The 25,942-nt window shown below is 57.3% G+C and overlaps 1 protein-coding gene across 3 annotated transcripts in view; it reads right to left on the bottom strand.

The window, feature by feature from the left end:
* Nucleotides 1-25,942, bottom strand: part of CLIP1 (CAP-Gly domain containing linker protein 1) — a 78,845-nt gene that overhangs the window by 23,323 nt on the left and 29,580 nt on the right. For 2 of the 3 annotated variants that reach the window (XM_056131398.1, XM_056131400.1), the window contains 11 exons: nucleotides 22,675-22,799; nucleotides 21,558-21,780; nucleotides 17,837-18,034; nucleotides 17,380-17,483; nucleotides 16,220-16,280; nucleotides 8,734-9,678; nucleotides 6,196-6,312; nucleotides 4,352-4,409; nucleotides 2,697-2,780; nucleotides 1,979-2,135; nucleotides 350-512 (listed from right to left, as the gene is read on the bottom strand). In XM_056131398.1, coding sequence (XP_055987373.1) covers nucleotides 350-512; nucleotides 1,979-2,135; nucleotides 2,697-2,780; nucleotides 4,352-4,409; nucleotides 6,196-6,312; nucleotides 8,734-9,678; nucleotides 16,220-16,280; nucleotides 17,380-17,483; nucleotides 17,837-18,034; nucleotides 21,558-21,780; nucleotides 22,675-22,799 — 2,235 coding nt within the window. Of the gene's footprint in view, nucleotides 1-349; nucleotides 513-1,978; nucleotides 2,136-2,696; nucleotides 2,781-4,351; nucleotides 4,410-6,195; nucleotides 6,313-8,733; nucleotides 9,679-12,314; nucleotides 12,420-16,219; nucleotides 16,281-17,379; nucleotides 17,484-17,836; nucleotides 18,035-21,557; nucleotides 21,781-22,674; nucleotides 22,800-25,942 lie in introns of all 3 variants that reach the window. The other variant, XM_056131399.1, reaches the window with a different exon arrangement.

Raw genomic sequence — 25,942 nt, forward strand, 5'->3', positions numbered from 1 at the left:
ACATGCACACATGTGGCCCGTCCGCTCTGCTCACCAGCACACACACGCACGTGCGCATGCACACACACGGCCGCTCTGCTCTGCTCACCAGCACATACACATACATGCACACACAGAAACACACACAACACACATACATACATGCACGCGCACACACCGCTCTTCTGCTCTGCTTACCAGCACACATACACATACACACACGCACACACGTGGCCCCTCCACTCTGCTCACCAGCACACACATGCACACGCGCATACACGTGGCTCCTCTGCTCTGCTAACCAGCACACATACACATACACACATGCATGCACACACACGCACACACGCGGCCCCTCTGCTCTGCCCACCAGGTCCGACAGCTTCTTGTGCAGCTCCTCCTTCTCCTCGTGCCTCCTGGCCGCTTCCTGCTGGCTCTGTTCTGCCCTGAGCATGGCCTCACCGATGCTCTTCTGCAGCAGGTCCGCGTGCTCGTTAGCCTTCAGGAGCTGCAGCTGTAATTCTTCCACACATCTACAAGTTGCCAAAAAAGCTGTCAAGAGTTTTCAGAAAAATACTGAAAACTTCTAGCGCTTCTGTGCCTAAAATAAGGGGCCACCAGTCAGTTCTGTCTTCGTGACGGTGTTGGGATCAACATCTGATGTGGGGAGGGGAAGCATGACGCGTTCTGAAAACTATCAATCGTGGCAGTTAGGAGTATAGCACGGTAACGCCGACTGCCCGGCTCAGTTTATCATTTCAGGATGATAAATCAGGATCAGAGGTCGGGGTGAGACTCGCGTGAGTGAGGCCCGAAATTCAGTTCTTGGCAATGGTTCGATGGGCTAAGGACACCACCTGCATGCAGGTGGCCTGGGTTTTCTCCCCTCCTGAGCACGGCCAGGAGTATCTGTGAGCACAGAGCAGGGAGCACTCTTTGAGTACCGCTGGGCATCAGTCCCTTACACCCCCCCCCAATAAAACAAAAACGAGTAATAACATATGAGAAAAAGTGTTCACAAAATTTGGGGTCCAGCTGACCAGGTGATCAAACCGTATCTCCCGCGGGAGAAAACAGCAAGACAGCACAATGGAGTTGGGGCTGATGGGGTCGGATGCGGTTGTGATCGGACAGGGTTGGCTGGGGCTAGGGAAGGGATCAGAGGGGTTCCAAACCCAGGAGGCAAGCTCTGTTGGGGGATCCCAGGATGGCCCCCAGATACCGGCACTCTCCGCGGGAAACTCCGACGCCGTGCCCAGCTGGGGCAGGTTGGCCGCTCGGCTAAGCGTTAACAGTGCAAGAGTCAAAGCTGAATGGTGGGGTTGGTGCGATAGCACAGCGGGGAGGGCGTTTGCCTCGCATGTGGCAGACCCAGGTTGGATTCCCAGCATCCCAAAGCATCCCCCGAGCACCACCAGGAGTAATTCCTGAGCGCAGAGCCAGGAGGAAGCCCTGAGCAGCACCGGGTGTAACACCCCCCCCCCAAAATAAAAAAAAAAAAATGGTTCTAAACATGACCGCAAAAGGTTTGTCTTGAAACACTTGTTCTTTATCCGGCAGCTATGCAGAGGGTAGAAGACAAGGGCCGGAAGCGGCAGAGGGGGAGCCTGCCGTGAGTGGCCGACCTGGGTTCCACCCCAGCACCCCATTATGACCCCGCAGCTGTGCCAGGAGTGACCCCTGAGCACCCCCGGGAGGGGCCCTAAGACAAAACAGAGAAACTTCTCTCCTTGTGACACGGGTCAGCTGTTCTTCCTCGGATGGGGACTATTCTGCTGCCTGGGACAGGCTGTGCCACAAGCAACCCGCCACCTTTTCTTCACAAATCACACAAAAAAGTGGGTGACACTGCGGCCTTTCTATTAAGCAGCTGACTTGAGGGTCCATGAAGGAGCCTCAGAGATCTCGGAAGAGGGCAGCAGAGAGAATTCCGGGAGGGTGACTCGCGGCTGCAGGCGTCACCACAGAACGTTCCGGAACAGCAGCCCGACACACCCACCTCTCCTTCAGGCGTAGCTCATCATTCATTTTCGTCAGCTGTGACGAGTTGTCCCCGGACATTTTCATGATGTCCGCGATGTCGTTTTCCAACTTGGCCTTTGCCTTCGTCAACTGCTCTTCTCGCACATCTCTCTCTTTGAATTTGGCCTCCAAATCTGAGGGGAGGGGAGGAGAGGAGTGGGGGGGAGGGAGGGAGAGAGGAAGGGAGGGAGAGAGACAGAGGGAGAGAGAAAGACAGGGAGAGATGCAGGGAGGGTGGTGGGGGAGAGCAGCGTTGGGGTGTCGTAAGCAACTAAGCGTTCCCTGCGCTTCTGTCCCAGGCCTCCCTCCGAGGACGTTTCACTCTCTGGCCCCGTGAAAACTGCTCGAACCAAGCGGCAGCCAGTGAAACCAAGGACAACTCACAAGACGGGGAAGAAATGCAGGCAGCGAGCAAAGGATGGGGCCAGGGTGGGGGACAACCGTAAAAGGCGCCTCACAGACGGCCCTCAGCGGGGACCTTGGGCAGCATTTGACAAACGTCTCCGGGCCAAGGTGGCAGGAGTGTCACAGGGCCCTAGGAACTGATGGGGGGGGCGGGCAGGAGGGGGACTGGGACCTGCTGTGAGGGCTCACTGACGGAGGCTGGGAGGCTGAGGAGGGGGGGCGGGAGCGTCAGCAGGGAGGTGCCTCACGCCAGGGGTGCCCCTGCACGACACCTGGAGACCATCTCTTACCCGTTAAATTTCCTCGCAACTTCTCCAGTTCAGAAGACAGCGCCTTAATCTGTTCTTCTTTTTCATGTAAGTTATCAACAGTTTCTAGTTAGGATAAAGTTAGAAGTTTAATATATTTCACGCACCATCGGGATTATTTGAGAGTCTGTCTGGCAGGCTCCATCAAATCTCACGCTGGAGTCTGTAGTCACGGGGGGAATAAAGCGTCTCTATGGGAGAAGCCCCCGGCCGAGGGCAACACCAGGAGGTTTGGGTACGGAAACGGCAGGTCTGGCGCCAGGAGGAACTCGCGGCCTTGGCTGGGGGCATCACAAAATCTTCCCACCCAGCCAGCAACCTGCCAGGTCACACAGCACTTTCCCAAGCACTCCTGCATGTCACCACAAACAGTAATGTAAGGGATATGATGCCACCAGCAGGTCCACCTGCACCTGCGGGGGGAGTGCATCAGCAATCTGATGGTGCCTGCAGACTTCCAGATACCCCAAAATTGCTGCTGTGCCTTTGGTCAGACCCCAACAACTTGGGGCAAGAAATTAAACGGTCAAAAGTTCAGTATGTGGGAGACACACCCACAAATGACCTCCAGCTCAGTTATATAAGCTCATTTATTGGCCTTATTTCAGAGACCCTTAAATCTCAAAAGAGATCAAAAGATGCAGTTAGGGTCAGTGGCCCGGAGATAAACGGGAACCCATGACTGAGAGTTCCAGGCTTGCTCGGATCAGGACTGGGTCTCCTCCCCGGAGGGTCCCAGTTTTCCAGTAGCCTGACAGTCACACCTACAAACTGCCCCCAAGCACCATGTAATCTCATCAATGGCCAAGACCCAGAGACTATACAGTACAACTCCCAGAAGAGAATGACACAGATCTTCCTGGTCATTATATTCTAGCCATAAGAAGCAATACGAAACAAATCATCTAGCATTGCCTTTTCAGCAGGTTTGAGTGCTGGTGGGACTGGTGTCAAAATATCGAATGTAAACAAAGTAGAGAGAGAGTATGGGGGAAATTGTGTGCCTGCCACACAGGCAGGGGAAGGCTTGGCAGAGGCGTGGGGCTGGTGGAATACTGGGGATTTTGGTGGTGGAAAATGTGCACTGGGGAAGGGACGGATGTTTGATGATTGTATGACTAAAGCTCAAACCTGAAAGCTTTGTAACTGTATCTCACAGTGAATAAAAAAATGGAGGGAAACATAATAAAATAATAAAATAAAATTAACATTCAGAAGAAAATTAAAAAAAAAGTAATGCGGAATTCATGCCCAATTCAATCAGGCTAATCAATGGCTGAATAAATAGTAATACTCCTACATTATTAACAAAAAAAATTAAAAAAAAAAAAAACAATGTGTATGTGTGGGATATGTGTGTGTGTGTGTGTGTGTGTGTGTGTATGTGTGTGTGTGTGCTATGCCCAGGGTACCTCCTGGCTCTACACTCAGGTATCAGCCTGCTGGTATCAGGGATGGATACCAGCTTGGCAGTGTGCAAGGCAAGTGCCTGACCTGCTCGGGTCCCTGGGAATAATCTTTAAGTCAAAGAGGAAAGAGCCGGAGGAAGTCAGCTGCGGGAAATGAGCGGGCCAAGCCCTGAGTGTGGCCCCCAAGAGCCCCAGCCCCGGCACAGCCACCCGGCAGCCCTCACCCACCTTGCATGTTTTTCTGAACAGAGGCCGCCTCTTCTGAAGCCTCTGCGAACTTTTCTTTCTAGAGAAAAAGAATCAGATATTCAGACCAGGAGGGTGCAAAGTAGCTTCCAATCAACGACATGGGAGACACTCCATTTTGTGATGCTGTTCATGAAAATGAACTTGCACTTAAAACGTAGATATTGGGGGCTGAAGGGCTGGAACAGGGTCCAGGCGCCTGAGTGCAGCCAGCCGGTTAGACCCTGAGCCAGGAGTACCACCGAGTTAGGGAGGAGCCCCAATAAACACGGTGATCATCTGGGGGCTGGGAGAGAGCACTGGGTAAGTCCACTTGGCCCCGGTCTGAATCCCGGCACTAACAGGAATATCCTGAGCACAAAGCCAGGAGTCGCCTCCAAGGACTGACAGGCATGGCCCTAGTCCCCCACCACCACCACCACCAAAATATATATCTCCTAGGGTCAGAGCGATAGACCAGAGGGGAGGATGTTTGTTTTGCACAAGGCTGAGCAGTGTTTGATCCCCAGCATCCCATAGGGGATGCACCGTCAGTAGTAATTCCTGAGTGCAGAGCCAGGAGTGACCCCTGAATGTCCCCAGCTGTGACCCAAAAAGACAAAAAACAACAAGAACAACAACAAGAACAAAAAAACCCAAAAAACAAAAATAATCCACCCCAAACTCAGTTATCAATGCCCAGTGTGTACCTGCCTGGCAAACATGAGTGAGCTGTGCAAGTATGTATGTACTTGCTTGCATATTCTAGTACATGTATGAGTCTGCACATGCAAAGAAGCCCATGTGTGAATACTGGGGTGTGTGCATGGCTGTGGACACGCGTGTGTACACATGTTCTCGAGCACACACAGATAGACTGTGATGCTGTGTGTGCTTGGCCCATGCTGCTCCAGCAAGGACGCTTCCCTTGGAAACCTTCAGCAGGTTCTGAATGGCTCCTAAGAGCTCAGTCACGGGACCTGACAGGATCCCGTCAGCACTGTCTCAACAGAAAGGCCCGGCTTACCCGGGCCCAGGGCCGGAGTGACGGGACAGTGGGGAGGGCATTTGCCTTGCAAATGGCTGACCCAGGTGCGATCCCCGGAATCTGGAATCCCATGTGGTCCCCCAATCTTTGCCAGGAGTAATTCCTGAGTGCAGAGCCAGGAGTAACCTCTGAACATCACCAGGTGTGACCCAAAAAGCAAAAAAAAAAAAAAAAAAAAACCCAACCAGATACTTTAGGTGTTTTGCTTTGTATGTGTCCAACCCAGGTTCAATTCCCAGCATTCCATGTGGTCCCCTGAGGGCCACCAGGAATGATCCCTGAGCACAGAGCCAGGGGAAGGTCTCAGCACAGCTGAATACAAAAATACCCAAGACACAAACAAAGAAACATACACACACACACACAAAAAAAAAAAATCCTAAAAAGAAAACAAGAAAACACACTTTGATCCAGTGCAGGAAGGTGTCTGGAAGGTTCCAGAAAAGTGGCCTTCCGGGCGCATGTCTCTCACCCCCCCTCCCCTTGCTGTGAGCGCCCAGTGCTCCCAGCTGGCAGGGGAGACAGAGCCTAGGGGGCAGGGGGTGCTTCTGAGGGGAGGAAGGAGCCCGGCACTCCGGGAGCATGGCTGGCCAGTCACTGATCAGGCAGAGGCAGAGGGCATAGCAGGGACAGAGCAGCGCACCTACCTTTGCTGCCCCAACAGGGGCTCGCGCAGCCCCTGGGGTTTCCAGCTGACACGCTCGTGAGCCTCAGAGGCGACAGGGCCGAGCTCGCCTGAGGAGGCTTCGCTTTACCCTCAGCAAGGTAAAGATCAGCGTCCGACTCCCCTGGTACTCACCAAACTCCGAAGCTCTTTCTCCAAAGCCTCCTTCACTCGGCCGGCTTCGTTCAAGTTCTCCTGAAGGCTACTAAGTGCTAGCCCCTTCCCCTGCAGCTCCTCGGCCAGGCTATCGGCCTACCAGAGTGACAAGGATGGAGTGAATGGACCAAGGAGATGAACAGGAACGGGAAGGGGAAAACAAAACAGAAAACATGTATGAGAAGCCCATGACCCAACACAACCCCGAAGAACAGAGGCGTGAGGTGAGCGTGACTGCTTGAAGCTCGCGAAGCCAAGGCCTTGGTGCCGTCAGTTCTGGTGATGACTGTCTAGTGGTTATTGAAAAAGGCCAAACAGAGGCGTTTTCTAGACCTAAATTTGGAGTGACCAGAAAATAAGAAAGCCTATGAGAAAGACTGACTTTCCAGGGGCGCGGAGACGGCACAAAGGGCTGGAATATACACCAGGCCCGAGGTTGAACTGCAGCACCACTGGGCGAGACTGAGATCGGTCCACAAGCGAAAAGACCCACTACTGCTGGGCGGGAGGACCCCAGAGCCGAGAGCATGGCTTGGCGAGGAAGAAGGACATAAGCAAGGGAGGAGGGAGGCTAAGGATAGGAAGGAGGGAGGGAGGAAACAGGGAAGAAAGGGAAAGGGAGGGGAGGGAGAGAAGAAAAGTTTATCTTATTTTTTTTTTACTTTTGGCTTTTGCTCGAGGCCCTCCCATTGATCGTCGATTTGCTCGAGTGGGCCCAGTAACATCTCCATTGGAGACTTTGTTGTTACTGTGTTTGGCATATCGAATACTCTCGGTAGCTTGCCGGGCTCTCCGAGAGGGGCTGAGGAATCGAACTCGGGTCGGCCATGTTGGCCGCTTGTAAGGCGAACGCCCTACTACTGTGCTATCACTCCGCTGGAGCTGCTATCGCGGCCAACATGGCCGACCCGAGTTCGATTCCTCCGCCCCTCTCGGAGAGCCCGGCAAGCTACCGAGAGTATTCGATATGCCAAACACAGTAACAACAAAGTCTCCAATGGAGACGTTACTGGGCCCGCTCGAGCAAATCGACGATCAACGGGAGGGCCTTTGGCTTTTAAGGTCACCCTAAATGCTCAGGAATTTCTCCTTGGCAGTGAGCCGGCAAGCTTACTGAGAGTATCTTGCCCGCACGGCAAAGCCTGGCAAGCTCCCCGTGACGTATTCGATATGCCAAACACAGTAACAAGTGTCACAATGGAGACGTACCTGGGCCCGCTCGAGCAAATCGATGAACAACGAGAGGACAGTGACAGTGAGAGTGACCCTATGGGATGCTGGAGATCAAACCCATGTGGGCCACATGCAAGGCAAAGGCCCTTCCCACTGTACTATCACTCCGGCCCTCAAGATTTACTTTCTTGTAGTTTCTTGTCTGTGACTTTAAAAGTTTGAGGGGTTTCAATATGAAATTTAAAATGAAGAACCTCTAATCCACTAGACAGCAGTCACCAGAACTTGACGTTTGTTACATCTTGATGTGAACAAGTGGGTCAACTATCCCCTGCTGTGTCCTAGGAATTGATTCCGTTTGTTTCAGCTGGTGTTTCTGGAATGCCAGCTAAGGAGTCCTGAGTCCTGAGAGGAACTCCCGCGGGTCTCTGGGTCCTTCTGTTATGTCTGTCAGTCCTGTCTACAAATCCCACAGCCCTTCCATCTTGGCCAACAGAGAAGTTTCTCCAACAAAGCGCCCAGCGCCGGGGAGCTGGGAGGGCGCGTCCCTGCCACCACAATCCTATAGGAGGAAAAGGGCATTTCTCGGGGCTCCTTGGTGAGAACTGCAGCTTCCTCGGCTTGGCCCAGATCTCACTGTCTTGTCCTTCCCCAGGATCAGGGCTACCATGAGAGTCCATGCCCGTGGCCAACAGGGGGCCATGCTGGAAGGTGCATGCACCTAAGCACCCCTTAGAGGCTGAAAGGGATGAAATCTCTGCAGGGCTGGGGGGTGGCGGGGGCTTGTGCTGCAGGCTGACACACAGGGAGGGGCCGGCAATGAGAAATACCAAGATGGGCCACGTCACCAGCCCTGAGGGAGCTCAGAGGCTCAGAGGCATCGAGCACCAGCTGGAAACTGAGGCACCTCCGGGATAGGAGGGAAAAGCCAGTCACATGAGCAAGGTCAGGGAAAGACCCTCGCGGCCAGACTTAAGCCCAAGGGTCTGGGCAGACTTGGCGTGTACGCAGGGGGCCCAAGGAGCGGGGGGGGAGGGGGGGCAGAGGTTTGCTCTGAGGGCTCCTATCTTGTTTTCTCACTGGCCTCGTGAAGAGTTCTCTGTTTCAGAAAGACCCCAGATGGGCCTGATTGGCCGGGGCCAAGGCTAGCACGGCATCCGGGTGCTGGGGACCAGTGACAGCCCCAGAATCGTGCCGACACGTTCTCAGTCCCATCAGAGGGAACGGCACGGGACATGACCAGGAGACCTGTCAGCACCAAGATGGTACACGGCAGTGAAGCAGACAGACACACAGCATGCAGGGAGCGAGCGTGGAAGTGAGCGAGGGCGCCCGGGTACCAACCTTGCCACTCTCGGCCCGCTTTGCATTCTCTAACTCCTGAATCTGCTGCTCAGCCACCTGGAGCTGCTGCCTGAGCTTCTCCATTTCCAATTTACCTTCGGAACTGGCCTTCCGGAGCCCATCGAGCTGCAAGAGCTTCTCCTGGGTGGCCTCCAGCTGCGCCGTGGCGTCGGCCAGGGCTTGGGCTTGCTGACTACACATGGCCCGCAACCCCTCCAGGTCCTTTACCTTCGTCTCCGCCTCCTGCAGCTTGTTCAGGGCATCCTCCATCTCCACCAGGTGCTGGTCCTCGGTCTGGTCGAGCTTGGCGCGCGCGGCCTCCAGGCTGTTCTCCTGCTCCTGGGCCGTCCTTACCAGCCGCGACCTGAGCGCCTGCAGTTCGGAGGCGTGTGCCGCACGCTCGGCCGCCCGCTGGGCCTTCAGGGTCTCCACCTCCTGCTGGTACTCGAACTGCAGCCTCTCGATCTGCATCTTGAGCTCGGCCAGCTCGGCCGCCTCGGAGCCCACGCCCCGGCTCACGGACGCCTTCAGCTCGCCCATGGCCTGTTGGTGCGAGGCGATGGCCGTCTCCAGCTTGGACTTCCACAGGGCGATCACGTCCGCGTTCTCCTTGTTGGCATGATCCAGCTTGGTCCTCAGCGACTCGTTCTCCTTGGCGAGTTTCTCGGAGGCCACCTGCAGGGCCTTCGCCTCCTTCTGGTAGGCATCGTCCCGGGCCCCAAAGTGCTCCTTGAGGCTGGCGACTTCCCTCTGGCGGTCTGTGTGGGCAGCGTCCAGCTTCTCCTGCAGCGCGCTGATCTCCTGCAGCAGGGACAGCGACGCATCTGCCTCCCCGGCTGGCTTGATGGCCTCCAGCCTCCGTCGCAGCTCGGCCACCTCTTGCGCCCGCAGGGACAGGTCCCTCTCCAGCTCCATGATCCGGGACTTCTCCGACACGGTGGCCACCTAGGAGTGTTCAGAGAGAGACAGGCCGCATCAACGACCAGCGGGGGGCTGGCCCGCTCGTGGCCAGCGAGGAGCGGACAGGAACCCGGGAGGTCTCGTCAGAGCCGGCCACCTGGGCCCAGCAGGAGCTAACAGGGCCCGAGGCCTCACCAACCCCGATTCGCTGCTTCTCCCTCTCGGCCAGGGCCGCCCCCTCAAATTGGTGACACTTCAGTAACTCCAGCAGGACCTGCTGTGGTTCTGGGCCGCGCCAGCACCTCCTGCCCCGTCTGTCTCAGGCAGGAGCCACGGCACTTGGTCTCGCTGGCGGGAATGAGTCACAGCCCCGTGCTGATGGCCCTGGCAGCCGGGAAGCCAGCAGGCCACCGAGGCTGGAAACGGGGAGCCCAAAGGGACAGGGGCAGGAAGCACCAAGCCTGCTCACGTGCGGAAGACTCAGGGAGGGGAACAAAAGCACCTAAAAGACGCTGTCAACAGTGTGCAGACGGTGTCGGGGCAAAACTGACCCTTACCCAGGCGGACTGAAAGAAAACTGATGAAATTTCCCCGGCGCTCTTGACTTATGAGGTTGTGTTCATGCGGGTGCTTGAGCATTGGGGGTGGGGAAGTGCCTGGTGTGGTTCCTGGGTACACTGGCGTGGGGCACGAGCACCTGGCAGAGGCCCTTAAACAGTATGCCAGCTGCAGAGCTGCTCAGCTGATAAATGAAAAACTAAATCACATTTTTTAAGGACAAAGAAAAAAATCGATTTCTTACCTGCGACTGATAGGCAAGAATCTGAAGAGGCTCCCCGCTCACCTGAGCAAGGCCCGGGCAGCACCAAGGTGGGGCTAGACCTGGCTCCCCCTGAACTCGGTGGGGCTGGCTCTCGGCCCCCCTGGGGCCTCATGACACGGCCCAGGCCAAACTCTCCCCAGCCCTTTCCTCTCCTTCTACCCCAGGTTCGGCAGGACAGCGGACAGGAAGTGTGCGGCCAGTCAACTGCCCGGCCTGGACAATGGAGGGGAGCATGGCTGACCCCAGTCCATGGGCACCAGTCTCGAACCCTCCACACCAGCCCCTGCTGGGGCAGACAGCAGCGCCCACAGCCCGGGGCACCCGGGCCCCACGCATGGTGTGACCAAGCCATGGGACTTCTCAGTGCCGGTGGTCCACAGCAGTCGCTGGCCTCGCTTCACTTGGGGACGTTGATTCTTTTGGACCCCCCACCCCACCCCAGCACTGGCAGTGCCAGAAACCAAATACAGGGAACCAAGAATAAAGGCCCAGGCGGCAGGCTCTGGCTCTCCTGGAGGAACCAGGACACAGCCAGGCCTTTCCCTCCCCAACACCCCGGGACACCTCAAGTCTCGGGGCCAACTGAGAACATCTCTCTTCTCAAGATGAAGTCACAATTTCGACAAGAAAAATACATGCTCCCGATTTCGCGATCAATGCCGAGAGAAGTTTCTGCCAACACGAGCCATTCAAAACACCACCACCAGGCTGCCCTGCTGGGCCAGAGGGGAAACCTCGGGAAGTTCCCAAGGGTCGATGGGGCTACAGGCGGCCTGGGCCCCTCACGTCTGAGCCGTTCCCTGAGGCTCCAGCGCCAGCCTCCCCGGGACGATTCTGGGAAGATGCAGGGCCGAGGGCCCGCTTGCTCCAGCATCACTGCTGGCTGTGTGACCTGAGCAAGGTACCTAACCTCTGTGTGCCTTGTCTCGATGGCCCAAGGGGAGCCTCTCGCTGAGACTCAGAGTCCGGGGCAGGGGTGGGAGGGGACAGATAAACAATGGCGCAGAGCAGAGCCGGACACACAGTGAGCTCAAGCAGGGGCCCGGGCACAGGGACGAGGGGCTTGGCGCAGGGGCGCATGACTGGGCAGGGAGAAGGCCCTCTTGCCACCTCGCATCCCTTCCCGGCCAGGGGCAACTCAGTGACAGGGTCGGGGGCCACAGTGACAGGAAGCAGGGAGAGGCAGAGAGACGAGGAAGCAAGAAAAAAAGGGAGGAGGGTCCTGGTGCTTCGCTCACGCCCACCCCGAGTCAGCGTGGGGCGGCCTGGTGGCTTTGGCAAATGGGCAGGGCACACGCGGCCCGTGGGAACCAAGTTTGGTACCAGCACCGCTGGGTGTCCCGCACACTGGCTGGGAGCAAGCCCTGGGTACTCCCAGCTGTGGCCCCAAACGCATATCTCCTCACCCCAAAATAAAGCAAAGGCTCTGGGGCTCCCGCTCCCCTCCCGGTACATGGGCCAGGGAGTGGGACAAGGAGCCACAGAACCACCTGGAAAAGCCCAGGGAGTGGGAAGAGAACCAGAGGACAACGGACTGTGCATGTGTGCATGTGTGCACATGCCTAGGTGTGTGTGTCGCATGTATCCATGCGTGTGCAGGTGTGTGGGGAGAAACATGGTCCAGGGGCACACCTGGGGCCTCCGTGCGCTGCTTCTGCCCCCTGGACCTGCCCGTGCGGGCGTCTGGCCTGGACTCTGCATGAGTCGCCAGAGCAACGGGGCTTTCCCCACGGAAAAGGACGTGCCCTGCGCCCCGTGTGCCACTGTGAACTGGGGCCTGAGCTCTCGGCCACCCCAACAGGACCAAGACCAGACTCGGGCTGAGCCCCTGGCACGTGGAAAAAGTGAAAGCCATTACCCTAGTGTCTTCTAACTCCCTCTGGAGTTTGTCAGCTTTGGTCTTTTCAAAGAGCAGGCTCTGTTCAAGCTCCTTAATGCGGGCATGTTCCAGTCTCGTCTGCGTCTGTTAGTAAAGAGGAAAGGAAAGAGCACACAGGCGGCCTGAGGAGCCGGCACACGCGGACAGCCGGGCGAGAGGGAGGCGGGCAGTAGGCGGGAGCAGACACACAAGGCAAGATGGAGGTCAGAGGCATGCGGCCACACACGGGGTCGGTGAAGGTCACGGCACAGACGAGACTCCTGCCCCGCCCACCCGCGTCCCACCCACAGCAGCAACCAGTCGCATCACAGTGGGCAAATGACTCAGTGACTTAGGCAAGAAAATCAGGTCACCCGTCCCAAGGCTGCCTGTGTCCATTGCACACCCCCTATGTGGGGTCGAGCTGCACCCCGTAAGGGACCGGGAAGCATCAGCCCCACAGAGCCGGGCAGGAGGCGGTGAGGCAGGGTCCTGAGGACGGTGAGGAGCACGGAGAGAGCAGTTCTCCGAGTCCGCGTCCACCAGGGCAGCGAAGGTGGGGAGCTTTGGCGGAGCCAACCCGGCAAGCGCTATGCAGGCAGCGCTGACTTCCAATCTCGGCAGGGGCTGGGCCGGGCCGCTATGGGGACTCTAAACAGGATCTGAGCTTCCCTGACGGATTCCGGCCTCCCAACTCCACCAGCCCGCGGCCCAGAGCCTCTTCCTGATGAGACTAGGGGCAGTGGAACCAGGATCAGCCCAAAGGCTCTGCCCTGCCTGCCTTCTGCCCGGGCTCAGTGGCACCGTCAGCGGGTCAGGTGTACCCAGCTGGTCACGTGGGGTCTCTGGAGGGCTCTGGGTGTACTGTGATCAGGTGAGCCATTCTGGGCAGCCCAGGGCGGAAACCGGGATGGCCAGGTCAAAGTAGCAGGCAGGCCCGGAGTGGCTGTCTCATGAGATAAACACCTTCGCCCAGATGCTACCATTTCAACACTCCCAAGAGGTCTCTCTGCTTGTGAAACCCTCAGAAGCCACTGCGGAATATTTAAAAGGTAATAAAAATGCTTTTAAACCCCTTCCCCTGGGGCGGGAGCCAGATAGTGCAGTGGGCAGGGCGTCTGTCTTGAAAACAGCTCGTCAGCACCACGAATTCTAGGAGTGATCCCTGAGCACAGAGCCATGAGTCAGCCCTAAGTCCTGCCAGTTATGGCCTACCACACCCGACCCCACAAACACACCGCCCACCAAAAGAAATTTCTTCACCTGTCTGAGGTTTTTTAAACTCACAAAATTAATGAAAAAAAGTCAAAACCTGATTGGATGTTCCTTGCTTCAGATGTACTTCAGGTCTGAGTTTCCTGCTCACACAGGAAAATCCACTCCAGACCAGCATGCTCACGGGACTCGGCCGTGCAAGTAAAACCCCAGACAGGAGAAGGCAAAAGTCACCAACAGGAGCTCTCTCCTCGTCCATGACCCCTGACCCCCAGGTGCCGTGGCGAGGGGCCGCTGGCTCCAGAGCAAAGGCAGAGTCACGGCAAGCGCCCCTGGAGGGGCCGTGCCTGAACGCCGTCAGCCTGATGCTCAGCCAGGAGCGAAACTAAATCACGGTGCCTTCATTAAAAATAAATATATAACTGGGGGGGGGGGCAGGGAATGTGCCCTGCAGGGTCTGAGCTAGTGCCTGCCGCCCTGTCAGCCCCCACCCTACCTGCCAAAGCTCTGGACTGCAAATCATCACCGCTTCCGGCCAGGACTGACCAGGACAGCCCCATTCAAGCCGGTTCCTCCCTGCTCCAGGCCCAGGGAGAGTGCTGGTGGGCAGGGCAGTGATGGCCCTCAGGAAACAGGCTTTGTAAAGGTGTCATGATGGCCGTTTCAACTGTACTTCCACTTACAAGCAAGCAGCCTTTTTTTGTAAGATTTGGCTGTTTGATCTTACTTGGGAGGGAGGAGACAAAGAAAAACAACTCCAATGCCTAAAAAGTCCCAATTGGGTGGTAACGGCCTTAAACACTGCATCTCCCTGAAGACCATGAGCCAGCCAGGGGCTACCCAAGAGCCTACGCCAGCGCCGTGCCGGCCAGCAGGGGGCGATGCCTCTGCTGCTTCCCAGGAACACCCCCCCCCCTCCCCCCCCCCCCGCCAGGCTGGAAGCATCTCACATGGGATGCTTGGGTCACCAACATCTGGCTAAGAAGCCCCTGAGAATCAGGAGACGCCAGGAATTAATCGAAGGTCAGGGTCCCCCCCCCCCCCGCCTTTACTTTTGTTCTTGGCAAATTCCTTGAGAAACCCTGGCCTCTGCACTCAGCAAGCGGACATAAAGGGTTTTAGTCAACACAAACAATTTCTCTAGGACCCGAAAGCCACATGCATAGAAACGTGGGCCTCTGGGCGTTGCTGCCATTAGTATCTCAGTGTGCTAGCGAGCACGGCACCGGGAGCCGCCTGTGTTAGCAAGTGAGAACCACACAGCACGTGCCCTCTTACACTCTCGCCATCTGCAGAGATCTGACTCTTGGGCTATCAGTAAAAAGAAAAAAATTAAAAATTAAACAGCTGCAAGAGAAACACACCTACCGTGGGTGAGTCTTTACCCTCTGCACTCACCCAATACATGAAAGGCTCCAAAATAATCTATAAATTTCAGAGAAGTCTCCTGGACAGCCTCTACTGGGCCAGAACTGCGGTCAATGGTTTCACTGTTCCCTCCCCAGAACCTAACAGGCCACATTACACATGAATTAGGTGATGACATGGAACGACTAATGAGACTCAGGGTGCTTTTAAATTAATGAGAACGACATGACAAACCAACTAAAGTAAAGTGACTATGTGAAATGAGAGAGAGAGACATCTGATAAATTATTAATAATCCATTAAATTCTGGGTCTCATAAAACTAAAACCCAGAAAATGCTTCCCTTACTTTTGTTATTACATTGATTTCCAAAGAAATCACAGTTCCAATTTGAAATTGAAGCCTGGTACAGGCAGACCCTGAAACTGTAATGGCAGCAAAATTCTATGCTCGGAGGACCGTGCAAACGAGTGCAATTTCTACTAAGACACTAGATCAAGGAACCAAAAATATGCAAGAATGGGAAAATTTAGTAACTCACATTTGTTGTATATCTAGCAGTGGCTTCAAAAGCATTGCCCTGTAGCACTGTCCTCCTGTTGTTCATCGATTTGCTCGAGCGGGCACCAGTAATGTCTCCATTGGGAGACTTGTTACTGTTTTTGGCATATTGAATATGCCACGGGGAGCTTGCCAGGCTCTGGCATTCAATTAAAAAAAGCCAAAGATGTTGTTCAATTTAAAAAAAAAATGTGAGTTGGGACCGGAACATTAGCACAGCAAGTAGGGTGCTTGCCCTGAATGGAGCCAAACCAGATTTGACCCACAGAATCAAATATGGTGCTCCAAGCCACGCCAGGGTTAAGCCCCGAGGAATGCCAGGCAGCCCCCCACATGTACTGCCAAATAAAATGTGAATACTGCCACTGGAGGGAAAACAAAATTTCCATGAACTTAAAACAGGAAGGAAAAGAAGCAGAAATAGAAATCATTCTTTTGCAAACTGTTTGCTTCTTCTTGTTTTAAGGAATACCTTCAAAAAACTGGGGTTCTAAAGGATTTGATTTGTGCTGCTCGACTGAAAACCAAAGCTGAGGCAAAGGCGTAGACCCGACTGTCAGAACGAGACAAAAACGCTCAGCAACAGCAGCCTCCAACCCCAAGGAGCAGAGATGTGTCAGCCGGGCCCTGCCAGGTGCATAACCCCAGGTATCCCTGTCTGATTCTGAGTCTCCAGCAGAAGTGGCCCTGCCGGTGTCGGCCAGTCCACCCCGCATTCTTGCTTGCACCCTGCAAGCCTCCGGGACCTGCATGGGCTTTACCTCCAGGTCACCTTTGGTGATGGACTCCTCCTCGACTCGGAACTGGAGGTCCTCCACTTTCCTGTGGGGGAGAGGGAGAGTTGTGAGGGGCATCATTGCTGCCCCCATGAAGGCCACTATCCTGTAGATGCGCCTGACCCAGCCCCCCGGGTGTACACACAGGGGATTTGAGAGAGTCGGCGAGGGCCAGAGCGAGAGTACAGCGGGCAGGGCATTTGCCTTGCACGTGGCCAACCCGGGTTTAATTCCCAGCATCCCATTATGGTCCCCCGAGCAATGCCAGGAGTAATTCCTGAGTGTCGAGCCAGGAGTAAACCCTGAGCATCGCTGGGTGTGAGCCCAAAAAAAAGTCGGCAAGTCCCCTCGGCTTCGAGCACTGGGTGGGACCCGCAGGCTACAGGAGGAAGCTCTGCCGAGCCAACGCCAGGCGCAGTGTCCTATCAACCCTTTCTGCCTCGCAGCTAACAGAGGTGGTTAAAAACTGACCCGCAGCGCATGCCAGTCCCTCCCAGCCAACGCCTGTCCCCAAATCGGGACAACAACTGAGCACCTGGGGGAGAAGCAGCCAACGACTGGGGGAGGGGGGGCGTGGAGGGGCTCTCAGGGGATGTGGCGAGTTTGGCATGTGGAGCTGAGGGGCTGAGCCGGGCACTGGCAGTGCCCCTGGGCACCACACTGCCGGGAGCCCATCTGAGAAGGCGGTCTCTGCCGGCACCCCGTGTCCGTCTGTCTGCAGCCCGGCCTGAGCCCCGCGTCCATCTGCCTGCAGCCCTACCTGAGCCCCACGTACAGCTGTCTGCAGCCAGACCTGAGCCCTGCGTCCATCTGTCTGCAGCCTGGACTGAGCCCTGCCTGTCTGCTGCCGTGCCCCATGGGTGCTGCGGGTTTCCTCCCGCCTGGGACTTAACCCCAGGCACTCCCACAGGGCTCCGCTGGGATAGGACAGTTCCCTGCCACCCAGCACAGGCCTCCTGGACACCAGGACATATGGACACAGCAGGGAGGGCCGGGGGTGGCTGGGCTCCAGTGAGCTCCCCCCCATCCGCGCCAGTGAGTCCATGCTCAGGACGGAGCACCCGGCGGTGCCTGGTTCTCACAGCCCTGGAAGGCCAGGCGCGCCCCACCCCAGGCAGCCCCCCCAGCTCCGGGCACGGCCTCACCTCTTCTCCTCCTCCAGCTGGTTCAGCAGCTCCACCTTCTCCCGGTCTGCCGCTTCCACCATGGCCCGCAGCTGGTCCATCTTGGCCTCCAGCTCCAGGACGTGCTGTGGAGGCAACAGCGCGTGAGTGGTCTCGCCCGCCCCGACAGCTCTCTGTGGGCTGGCACCGCCACCTGCCACCGCGGCACGCTGAACGCATCTCCCACCTAAGCTGCAGCGTTTCTGGAAGGCCAGGGGGGAACCACACCACAAAAGCACCGGCAGGGAGAACTCGGCGCTCCCTGAACCCCCACGGGGCGAGCAGAAGGCGCACGCGATCAAACCACGCGCCGGACGCCACCGCAACAACGGCAGACGGGGACCCACGGCCTCTTACTGAACCACCTGCACCAAGCTCGCGCCCAGCCTCTGCCACAGGCGTCTCTCGGCCCCGGCACTGCCGTCTGCACAGACGTCACCTGGTCGTGCCCGTCCCGGGCCAGGGCCAGCTCCTGCTCTATCTCCCCCACGTGGCTTGTGGCCTTGGCCACCTCCGCCCGCTCCAGGTCCCGCTCGGCCAGCAGCTGCTCAATGTGCTGCTGCTTCTCCTTCAGTGCCTCCTGGAGGGCGGTGGTGCCGGAGATCTTGCGGGCATAGCGGGAGGAGGTTTCCGTCAACTGCAAAGGAAAGAGAGACGTGAAGGGGGTGCGGGCGGCGGACACTGGCATGCACACGGCGATCCTTGGCAAAGCAGATGGAGCAGCGCTACATCCTTGCATACGGGCCAGCGATGCTCAGCAGAAGCGTCTTGAAACCTTCCCGAAGATTCTTGGATGAAACCTGGGCTCCACTGACCTCGGGCCTCGTGGGAATCCAGAGACTCTTCTGGAGAGCCGGAGGCAGCCCCCTCCACGGCCCTCTCTGGCCTGAGCTTCCTTAAGGCTGAGCCCTTGGCATGAGCTTGAGGCCGGCTCCAGCATCTTCAGCCTTGCAGGTCCGTCAGGGTCTCCCCAAAGCAGCCTGGCCCTTCTCTCTTCCTCTTCCTTCCAGCTCACCTCGCTCTCCCCAGCACCCGCCCCAAGCCTGAATAGCAGTAACTAGAGACTCCTGTCTGGAATGGCCCCGTGCCCCTAGGGTCACTGGGTGTGACCCCATAAAAGACCCCTCTGCCATCTGCCTTCAAAGTGGGGGATGAAAGGCTAGAATGATAAAGTTGCGGGGAAGGCGCTGGCCTTGCACGCCGCTGACCCGAGTTGGATCCCAGGTACCCACCACATAGGGTCCCGAGCCCACCAGGAGTGACTCCTGAGTGCAGAGCCCGGAGTAAGTCCTGAGCATTGCTAGGGTGTGGCCCAAAGTCCAGGGGTAAAAAGGAACAAGTGGTGGGTGAGAATGTGTGAGGGCTCACGCCCAGCGAGCAGGACAGCAAGGGCAGCTCAGGGGAAGACCAAGCACAAAGGGAAGGAGAGAAGAGGCAAAGACAGTGAGGAGGGGAGGGGAAGGGGCTGGAGGGCCACGGGGACCGGGGGTCCTGTCCATTTTCTCCTGGCCTCGTGGTCGCTCATGGTTGCTCTGCAGACCCAGTTTCCTTGTGGCACAACGGCCCCTGCAGGTGGGGACAAGGCAGGACCTGGTCTTCATTCTTTGAGCACACGGTGGTGGGGGCTGCGGCGGGGGTGGCCGAGGACGTCCGCTCCTTCTGCCCGGCCACCCCTGGCCCATCGCCCTCCTGCGATCCAGCCACAGGGTCTCTTGTCCCTTCCCCACATCATCTGAGCTTCTGCCAAACGCCTGCGGACCGACGGGCCCAGCAGGGCCCAGGCTGTTTACGGCTGCTTTGCCTGCTGGGAGCTCTTAGGCTACTTGGTTCTGTCCGGGGAGCGGGCTCATCCTTGCCTCTGCATAAGGACCTAGCCGTGATTTCCCGATACACTTAAAGTATATTTGGTCAGATTAAACGCTCTCCCCAGGTCCGAAGAGTTTGTTTTTCTTTTTGTTTTTTTTGGGGGGAAGGTGCTTGCAGAGGTTCAAGATCCAGCACCGTCAGGAGAGCCCCCCCCAGCAGAGAGCCAGGAATAAGCCCTAAGCACCCCCGGGTGTGGCCCCAAAACCAAATAATAAATAAATAAAATTTCTAGAAGCACACAAGCTCTCGGGCCCAGTCATGTGCAGTGATCCCGGGAGTTGCAGTCAACTCGAATTTCAAGGGGTGGCTGGGAAGAGCTTGGCAGACTTGGAGGTCTCGAACCAAGACCTGGGCTCAACACCCCTCCACCGGGAGCAGCCCACAAGCACCACGCCTGGAGTCCCTGAGCACTGCCAGGTGAGCCCCAAAACCAAAGAGCAAAAATAAAAACTAGGAAAGGCGGGCGGCGGTGTTCCCTGAGCCTCCTGGCCTGAGCGGGTGGGGCAGGCCGGATGCACGCACTTCCTGGGCCCGAGACAGCTCCCTGAGGAAACCAGCATGGGAGCGAAGGGCTTCTTTCAGCCAACCATGGGGACGAGACTGTGAGGTTCAGGCACCGGAGCAGGGAGAAAGCAGCACCCCTGGCATGGGGGAAGGCGGGCGCTGAGGGGCTGGGCAAGGTCGGGGCTACGAACTGAACTCAGGATGTTGATGCCAAAGCCTCTGCCCTGCGCATGGTGTGTGAGGCCCCAGGCTCCATCCCAGCAAGGACAGACCCTCTGTGGGAGCCTGGTACCTCAGAAGAGCAACTCAGCCAATAAGCGAACCGGGAGGCCTCCCACAGGGCACGCACGGACCTGTGTGCATGTATGTATGCATGCATGTATGTTCCTGTGGGCATGTCTACACACACCTGTGTGCATGTGAGCGTTGTGTTTATGCATGTACGTGCCTGTGTGTATATACCCATAAGCCTGTGTATATACGGTATGCACTACATGTATATCTATGAGTAGCTGTGTGTGTATGAACGCTTGTGTGTGCATGTATGGAATTATGTTGCCGAGGTATACTTCCATGAAGTCACACAGAATCATTCTATATTCCTGTCATATATGCTAACAGTGATGTGCAGTTTAGGAGTGAGCTCCACCCTGCATAAAGATATGCAAGGCAGGGGCCAAAGAGCTGGAGAGTGAAGCCCCAGCGCTGCCCAGGCTCAATCCCGGAGGCCCGCCAGGAATAATCCCGAGCACAGAGGCAGGAGAAAGCCCTGAGCTCTGCCAGGTGTAACCCCAAAACAGAACAAAACAAGACAGCGGAGGGAGGCTGGAGATATGGCTCAGGCATAGGGCTCTTGCTCGGAGGTGGGAGGCCACGGCTTGACCCCAGCACTGCAAACGGCCCCTTGAAGCACTGTAGGGTGTGGCCCACAGTCAAGCAGAAAAACAAAACTAAATTCCACAAATGGGCTGGCTCGCGAGGGAAGGAGAGGGGCTTCTGAGTCTGCTCCCCTCCTAAATGGTGAGGCGAGGGGAAGGAGGAGTTGAACGTGAGGATGGAGGCGGGGCAGCGGAACCTGGCGGTGGCTGAGCAAGACAGGACTGGCCCCCGGCTTGTGCCCATGGTGTGTGGCCTCCTGCCTCCCATTCCCATGTCATCTGTTTTGTATCTTCCGTTGTACACACACTCACTCCCTCCTCTTCCGCATCAAGAGTCAATGCACGGAGCAGAGGGGCCGGCAGGAAGCGCAGCCCCCAGCAGAGCCGGCCCCCCGGGACACCCTCTCCATTGTGGGCGTGTTTCCCTGTGGACGATATCTCAGGACACCCTTGCATATTCGGACACACTTTAGTGTTTATGACACAGATAGACGTGAGGGGAGAAGCCACGAGGCCCCAGCTTTGACCTGCGGCCCCCCAATGGACAGAAGTCGAGGCCCCTCTGCATGTTGACAGGGGTGCGGAGGGACAGGAGGGAGCAGGGAGAGACGGAGAGAGCAAACAAGCAACACGAAGCGCCAAGCGTTCCCCAGAGTCTCTGGGCCCTGCTCTGACCCTCAGACAACCCCTTCAGCTACCCCACTTCATCCCTAAGGCGGCCTGAGGCCGGAGACGAGCCCTGAACACCCAAGGAAAGGCCCATCCCTGCTCCTGTCACGGGTGGTGGCTGGGAAGCCACTCACCTGCCATCCGGAGCTGCTCAGCCCACCCGGTCCTGCTCTGCCTCTCTCCCCTGGGGCCGTGGGAGTCTGTGGGGGCCAGAGCACGGCGGGGGTGGGGGGGGCTGCTTACTAGTCCCGTGCGGCTGGGCCTGCTGCTCACGGATGAGGCCACGGAGCTCACGGAGCTGAGCGAGGAGGCCGACGGGCTGCGCTTCAGGCTGGCGGGGGTGGTGGCCATCACACGCCTCACGGCGGCCGCCTTGGCCTTGGCCGGCGTTGTGGAGGGGAAGCCGATTTTGGTGACTTTGTGAACGGGAGCAAACAAGCCATACTTGGGCTGACACTGGAAGTACCTGCGGACAATGAGGAGGGGAGGGACAAAAAACACCTTTGGCAAGAGAGACAGGCGCCGACCGAGGAGTCCACTGAGTCCCACAGTCTCACACCCCCACAAACTAACACGCTCCCACAGCCCCACACTCCCACACTCCCACTCACCCCAACAAACACACTCACACCCCAACCAACACTCCCACATTTCCACAGCTCCACACTCACACACACTCACTCCCCAACAAACATCATACCCTCACACAGCCCCACACTCACACACACTCTCACCCAACACACACTCACACCCCAACAAACACACACACCCCAACAAACACTCCCACACACTCACACCCCAACCAACACACACATCCCAACAAACACTCCCACACTCTCACAGTCCCACCCCAACAAACACACTCACACCCCAACCAACACTCCCACATTCCGACAGTCACAAACACGCACACCCCAACCAATACTTGCAAGCTCTCAAACCAACACTCAAACGCTCTCATTCCCCCGCAAACACGATCACACCCCCACCAACACTCTCACAGCCGCACACTCACGCTCACATACACACACCCTCATACATACATATCCACACTCCGATGCACACTCATACATTCACACCCACACTCCCTCGCATGCCCCCCACCCCCACCGTGCAAACCCAAGGGTGATTCCAATCAGCCTCCCCGGCATCTGAAGGGCCACAGCAGGCCTGGGGGGTGCCTGGGGGCCGAGCACAGCTGCAGGTGGGAGCCCCAGGCTCTCCCCACATCCCTGCAGTCTCCGAGTGCCAGAGGAAGTGGCCCCCCTAAGAACCGAGTGAAGTGGCCTGCAGTCCCCTCAGCACCTCCCGGGCACCGTGCATTGCCCCAGGCTGTCGGGGGGGGGGCAGGAGGACCCACCTCGTTCCGGCCACAGCACCATCATTCTTGCCCAGCGGCTCATCCAGCTCCACGCCACACCATTCCCCCTTGGCGAAGTCCGTCTCCCCCAGGAAGCGCACCACGCCGGCCTTCGTGCCTCCCACCTGCCGGAGGGATGCGGGTCAGGTACCCAAGACCACGCACAGCGCCCCCACCCCCGCGAAGGAACGTTTTGGCTTCAGAGTAGGGATTTCCTTAAGAAACCCCAAAGGTCAAGGTGACATTTCCCCCCGAAACCCCTACAGGGTGAGCAGACGCTGCTGCTCAGTGTCCATGCAAGGCAGCGGCGTTCACACCCACTCGCTGTCACCAGTGGCCTGGCTGACCACATCCCCGGGAATCTCTGACCCAGGTCAGTCACCTGGTGTGGCAAGGGGGTCTCTGCCCCGCGGGTGTGGGAGCGGAGCAGTGGTAACCCCACCGCTGGAGAACAATTAAGCCTGGAACCAGCTAAAGGAAAATGACTGTTCTCATATCTTAGCAGAGTTCAATTTTCCAGTTCTCCTTCACTATGCCTTGGCTTGAACGCTTGGCCCCTGGGACGCAGAGCAAAACAGAATCACAGCGCTGGACACTGACGGGAATGCTGACAAACAGGGCTGGAGCACCACGGGAAAGGCACTTGCTTTGTGTGAGGCAACCGTGGGTTCAATCCTCAGCACCCAATAGAGTCCCCCTAGCCCACCAAGAGTGATTCGTGAGTGCAAAGCCTGAGTGACCCACAAGCACTGCCAGGAGTGGCCCCAAAACCAAAAAGCTGAATCAGAAAGGGGAGAGAAAGAGGGAGAGACCTCAACAAATAATTCCAGAGAGCACAGTGTTCTTTCTTGGGGACTCGGGTGGGACTGGGTTCACGTGCTCGGGGGTCACTCGCAACACGAGGGGAAGCACCGTCACCCACGACTGTCTCTGCAGCCTGAGGGAGCGAGTCCTTTAGTGCCATCTGCAAAGGCCCTGGCACAGCCTCCGTGGCCAGGCATGAGCCCTGGGCACTGTGAGTGTGACAAAGAATAAAAGAACAAGAGACAGGTGGCTGGGGTGGCGGCCCTGGGGTGAGAAGAGGCTGCAAAGTTCCTGTCGCACAGCTGGTCATCGGCGAAGAATTTGGCACAGAACATGCCGTCCCCGACCCGGAAACAGCCTCCTGGAACAGCACAGCTGGAAGCCAGTCAATTCTCTCAAGACCCTGACATCATATCCTGGAAATATCATCTGCCCAAAACTGCTGCAAGCCTGTCTCCAGAACATTCTGTCAGAGCTCTGCTGGAGAGAAGGGAAGTGATCTCCCAAGGTCAGGAGAACCACCACACATCAGCCCGGAGAAGCTCTTCACTCTTGGACTCTGAGACACCACAGGGCGGACAGAGTGACTTCCCGCTGAGACACCATAGGACTGACCAGAGCACAGTGAGCTCTGAGACCCCTGCCTACTTGTAAGCACAGACGGGACTTGAGGTCAGAGCTGGGCATTTCCAGTGACCCCATTGACGGTCCCTAAGTCTCCAGAGAGAACCAAAGTAGCACAAGCGTGGGGGCAGCCTGTCCACTGCCAGGAACGGGGAGTGCCGGGAGCAGGGGACCGCCTTCCACAGGCCTAAGGCTGGAACAGCCGTCTCAGAGCCTCCGAAGGGCTCCTTGGAGGTCAGTCATGTAGACATCGGGGCCAGCTGGGGCAAAACCTAGACTCCCTGTGCGCAGGGAGAATGGGGCAAAGGGCAGGAGGTCCTTTTGGGCGGGCGCCAGCCCTGCACAGGAGCTTCACCTCGGCGCCCCGAGGCCAAGCCCCACTCGCCACAGCCTCCTGACCATGGCTGCTTTAGGCTGTGGAGAACCAAGCAAACCTTCCTTGCATTAGGAAAAAGACCAAATAAAGTGTTTGGGTTTTATCTTTTTCCCCCTTCTTCTTTCAGAAAACAGCCCTTATGACGGTTGTGGTCCCCCAAAAAAACCCTCAAAAATATCTTTTTAAAGGCGTGCTCTAGCTGAGGTATGGAGCGATGGAACAGCACAGCAGGCAGGGTGTTGGCCTTGCACACACCTGCCCGGATGTGGTCCCTGAGCACAGGGCCAGGACTCAGCCCTGAGCACCACCACCAATAAATGAATAACTGATCAGAGTGCTGGAAGCAGCGGTACAACCGCAGAGCCAGTGGCGGTGTCCCCGCTCCCCTGTTCGACGACACTGGTGTCCGTGTCCTGTTGTGGACGGTTGTGAATGTAAGTTAAAAAAAAAAAGTCTTTTTTCTTTTTTTGGTCTTTGGGTCACACCTGGCGATGCTCAGGGCTGACTCGTGGCTCTGCACTCAGGAATCACTCCTGCGATGCTTGGGGGACCCTATGGGATACCGGGGAACCCAGGTTGGCCGTGTGCAAGGCAAACGCCCTCTCTGCTATACTACTGCTCCAGCCCCCGTAACAGTCTTTAAACCGTGTCTCCTCTAGCTCCAATTCTCTCCCCGTGTTACTCTTTGGCGATCACCAAACCCTGACCGTGACCCTCCAGGACCCTCCGAGAGCCACCCTGCGAACGCAGTCGGGTCCCCTCACTGCTCTCCTCTCCCGCCTCCACCAGCTCGGACAATGGCCTGGCTGTGGCCATGCCTGTGGTCCCCGGGAAGCCACTGGCTCCGGGCCAGCCCCGAGTCGGACTGGTCAGAGCCGCCCGCCGCAGACGTCCCCAAGGGGACTGTTCCCGGCCGCCTCCCATGGGTTCTGAAAGCGTTACTGAGTGCTTCTGCTGGGGGAGAACAGCTGTCTACAGCCAAGCGCCTCCGTTTGGGGACCTGTGCAGAGGAATGGGCTTGGGGCGAACTGAGGATGCCACGTGAAGGGACCTAGTTACTCCCACTAGAAACTCATCTCACGAGGGTCCTCCCTCGCCCCCAGCAAAGGCCTTCCAGGAGCTGCTCACAGGAACACAAGAGCAGGTGCTGAGTCTGAAGATCAAGCAACCAAGTCCACAAACCACACTCTTGAGAATGTTCTGGAGACGGTCCAGGGAAAATACTGGCCTACCCGTGGCCTACCCAGGGTCCATCCCCGACACCCCAGATGGTCCCGAGCCCTACCAGGAGTGATCCTTGAGTGCAGCACCAGGAGGAAGCCCTGAGCACGGCCAGGTGTGGCCCAAACACCAAACCACACACGTCTGGAGACATGGCGCACAGCCGGGCACAGAATGGCCCGGAGCGGCTCGGGGTGAGCCCTGTGACGCCCCAAACACAAACATCAAAAACCAGAGAAATGG

The sequence above is a fragment of the Sorex fumeus genome, unplaced genomic scaffold (genome assembly GCF_029834395.1).
Source record: "Sorex fumeus unplaced genomic scaffold, SorFum_2.1 ptg000087l, whole genome shotgun sequence".
Taxonomy (NCBI): domain Eukaryota; kingdom Metazoa; phylum Chordata; class Mammalia; order Eulipotyphla; family Soricidae; genus Sorex; species Sorex fumeus.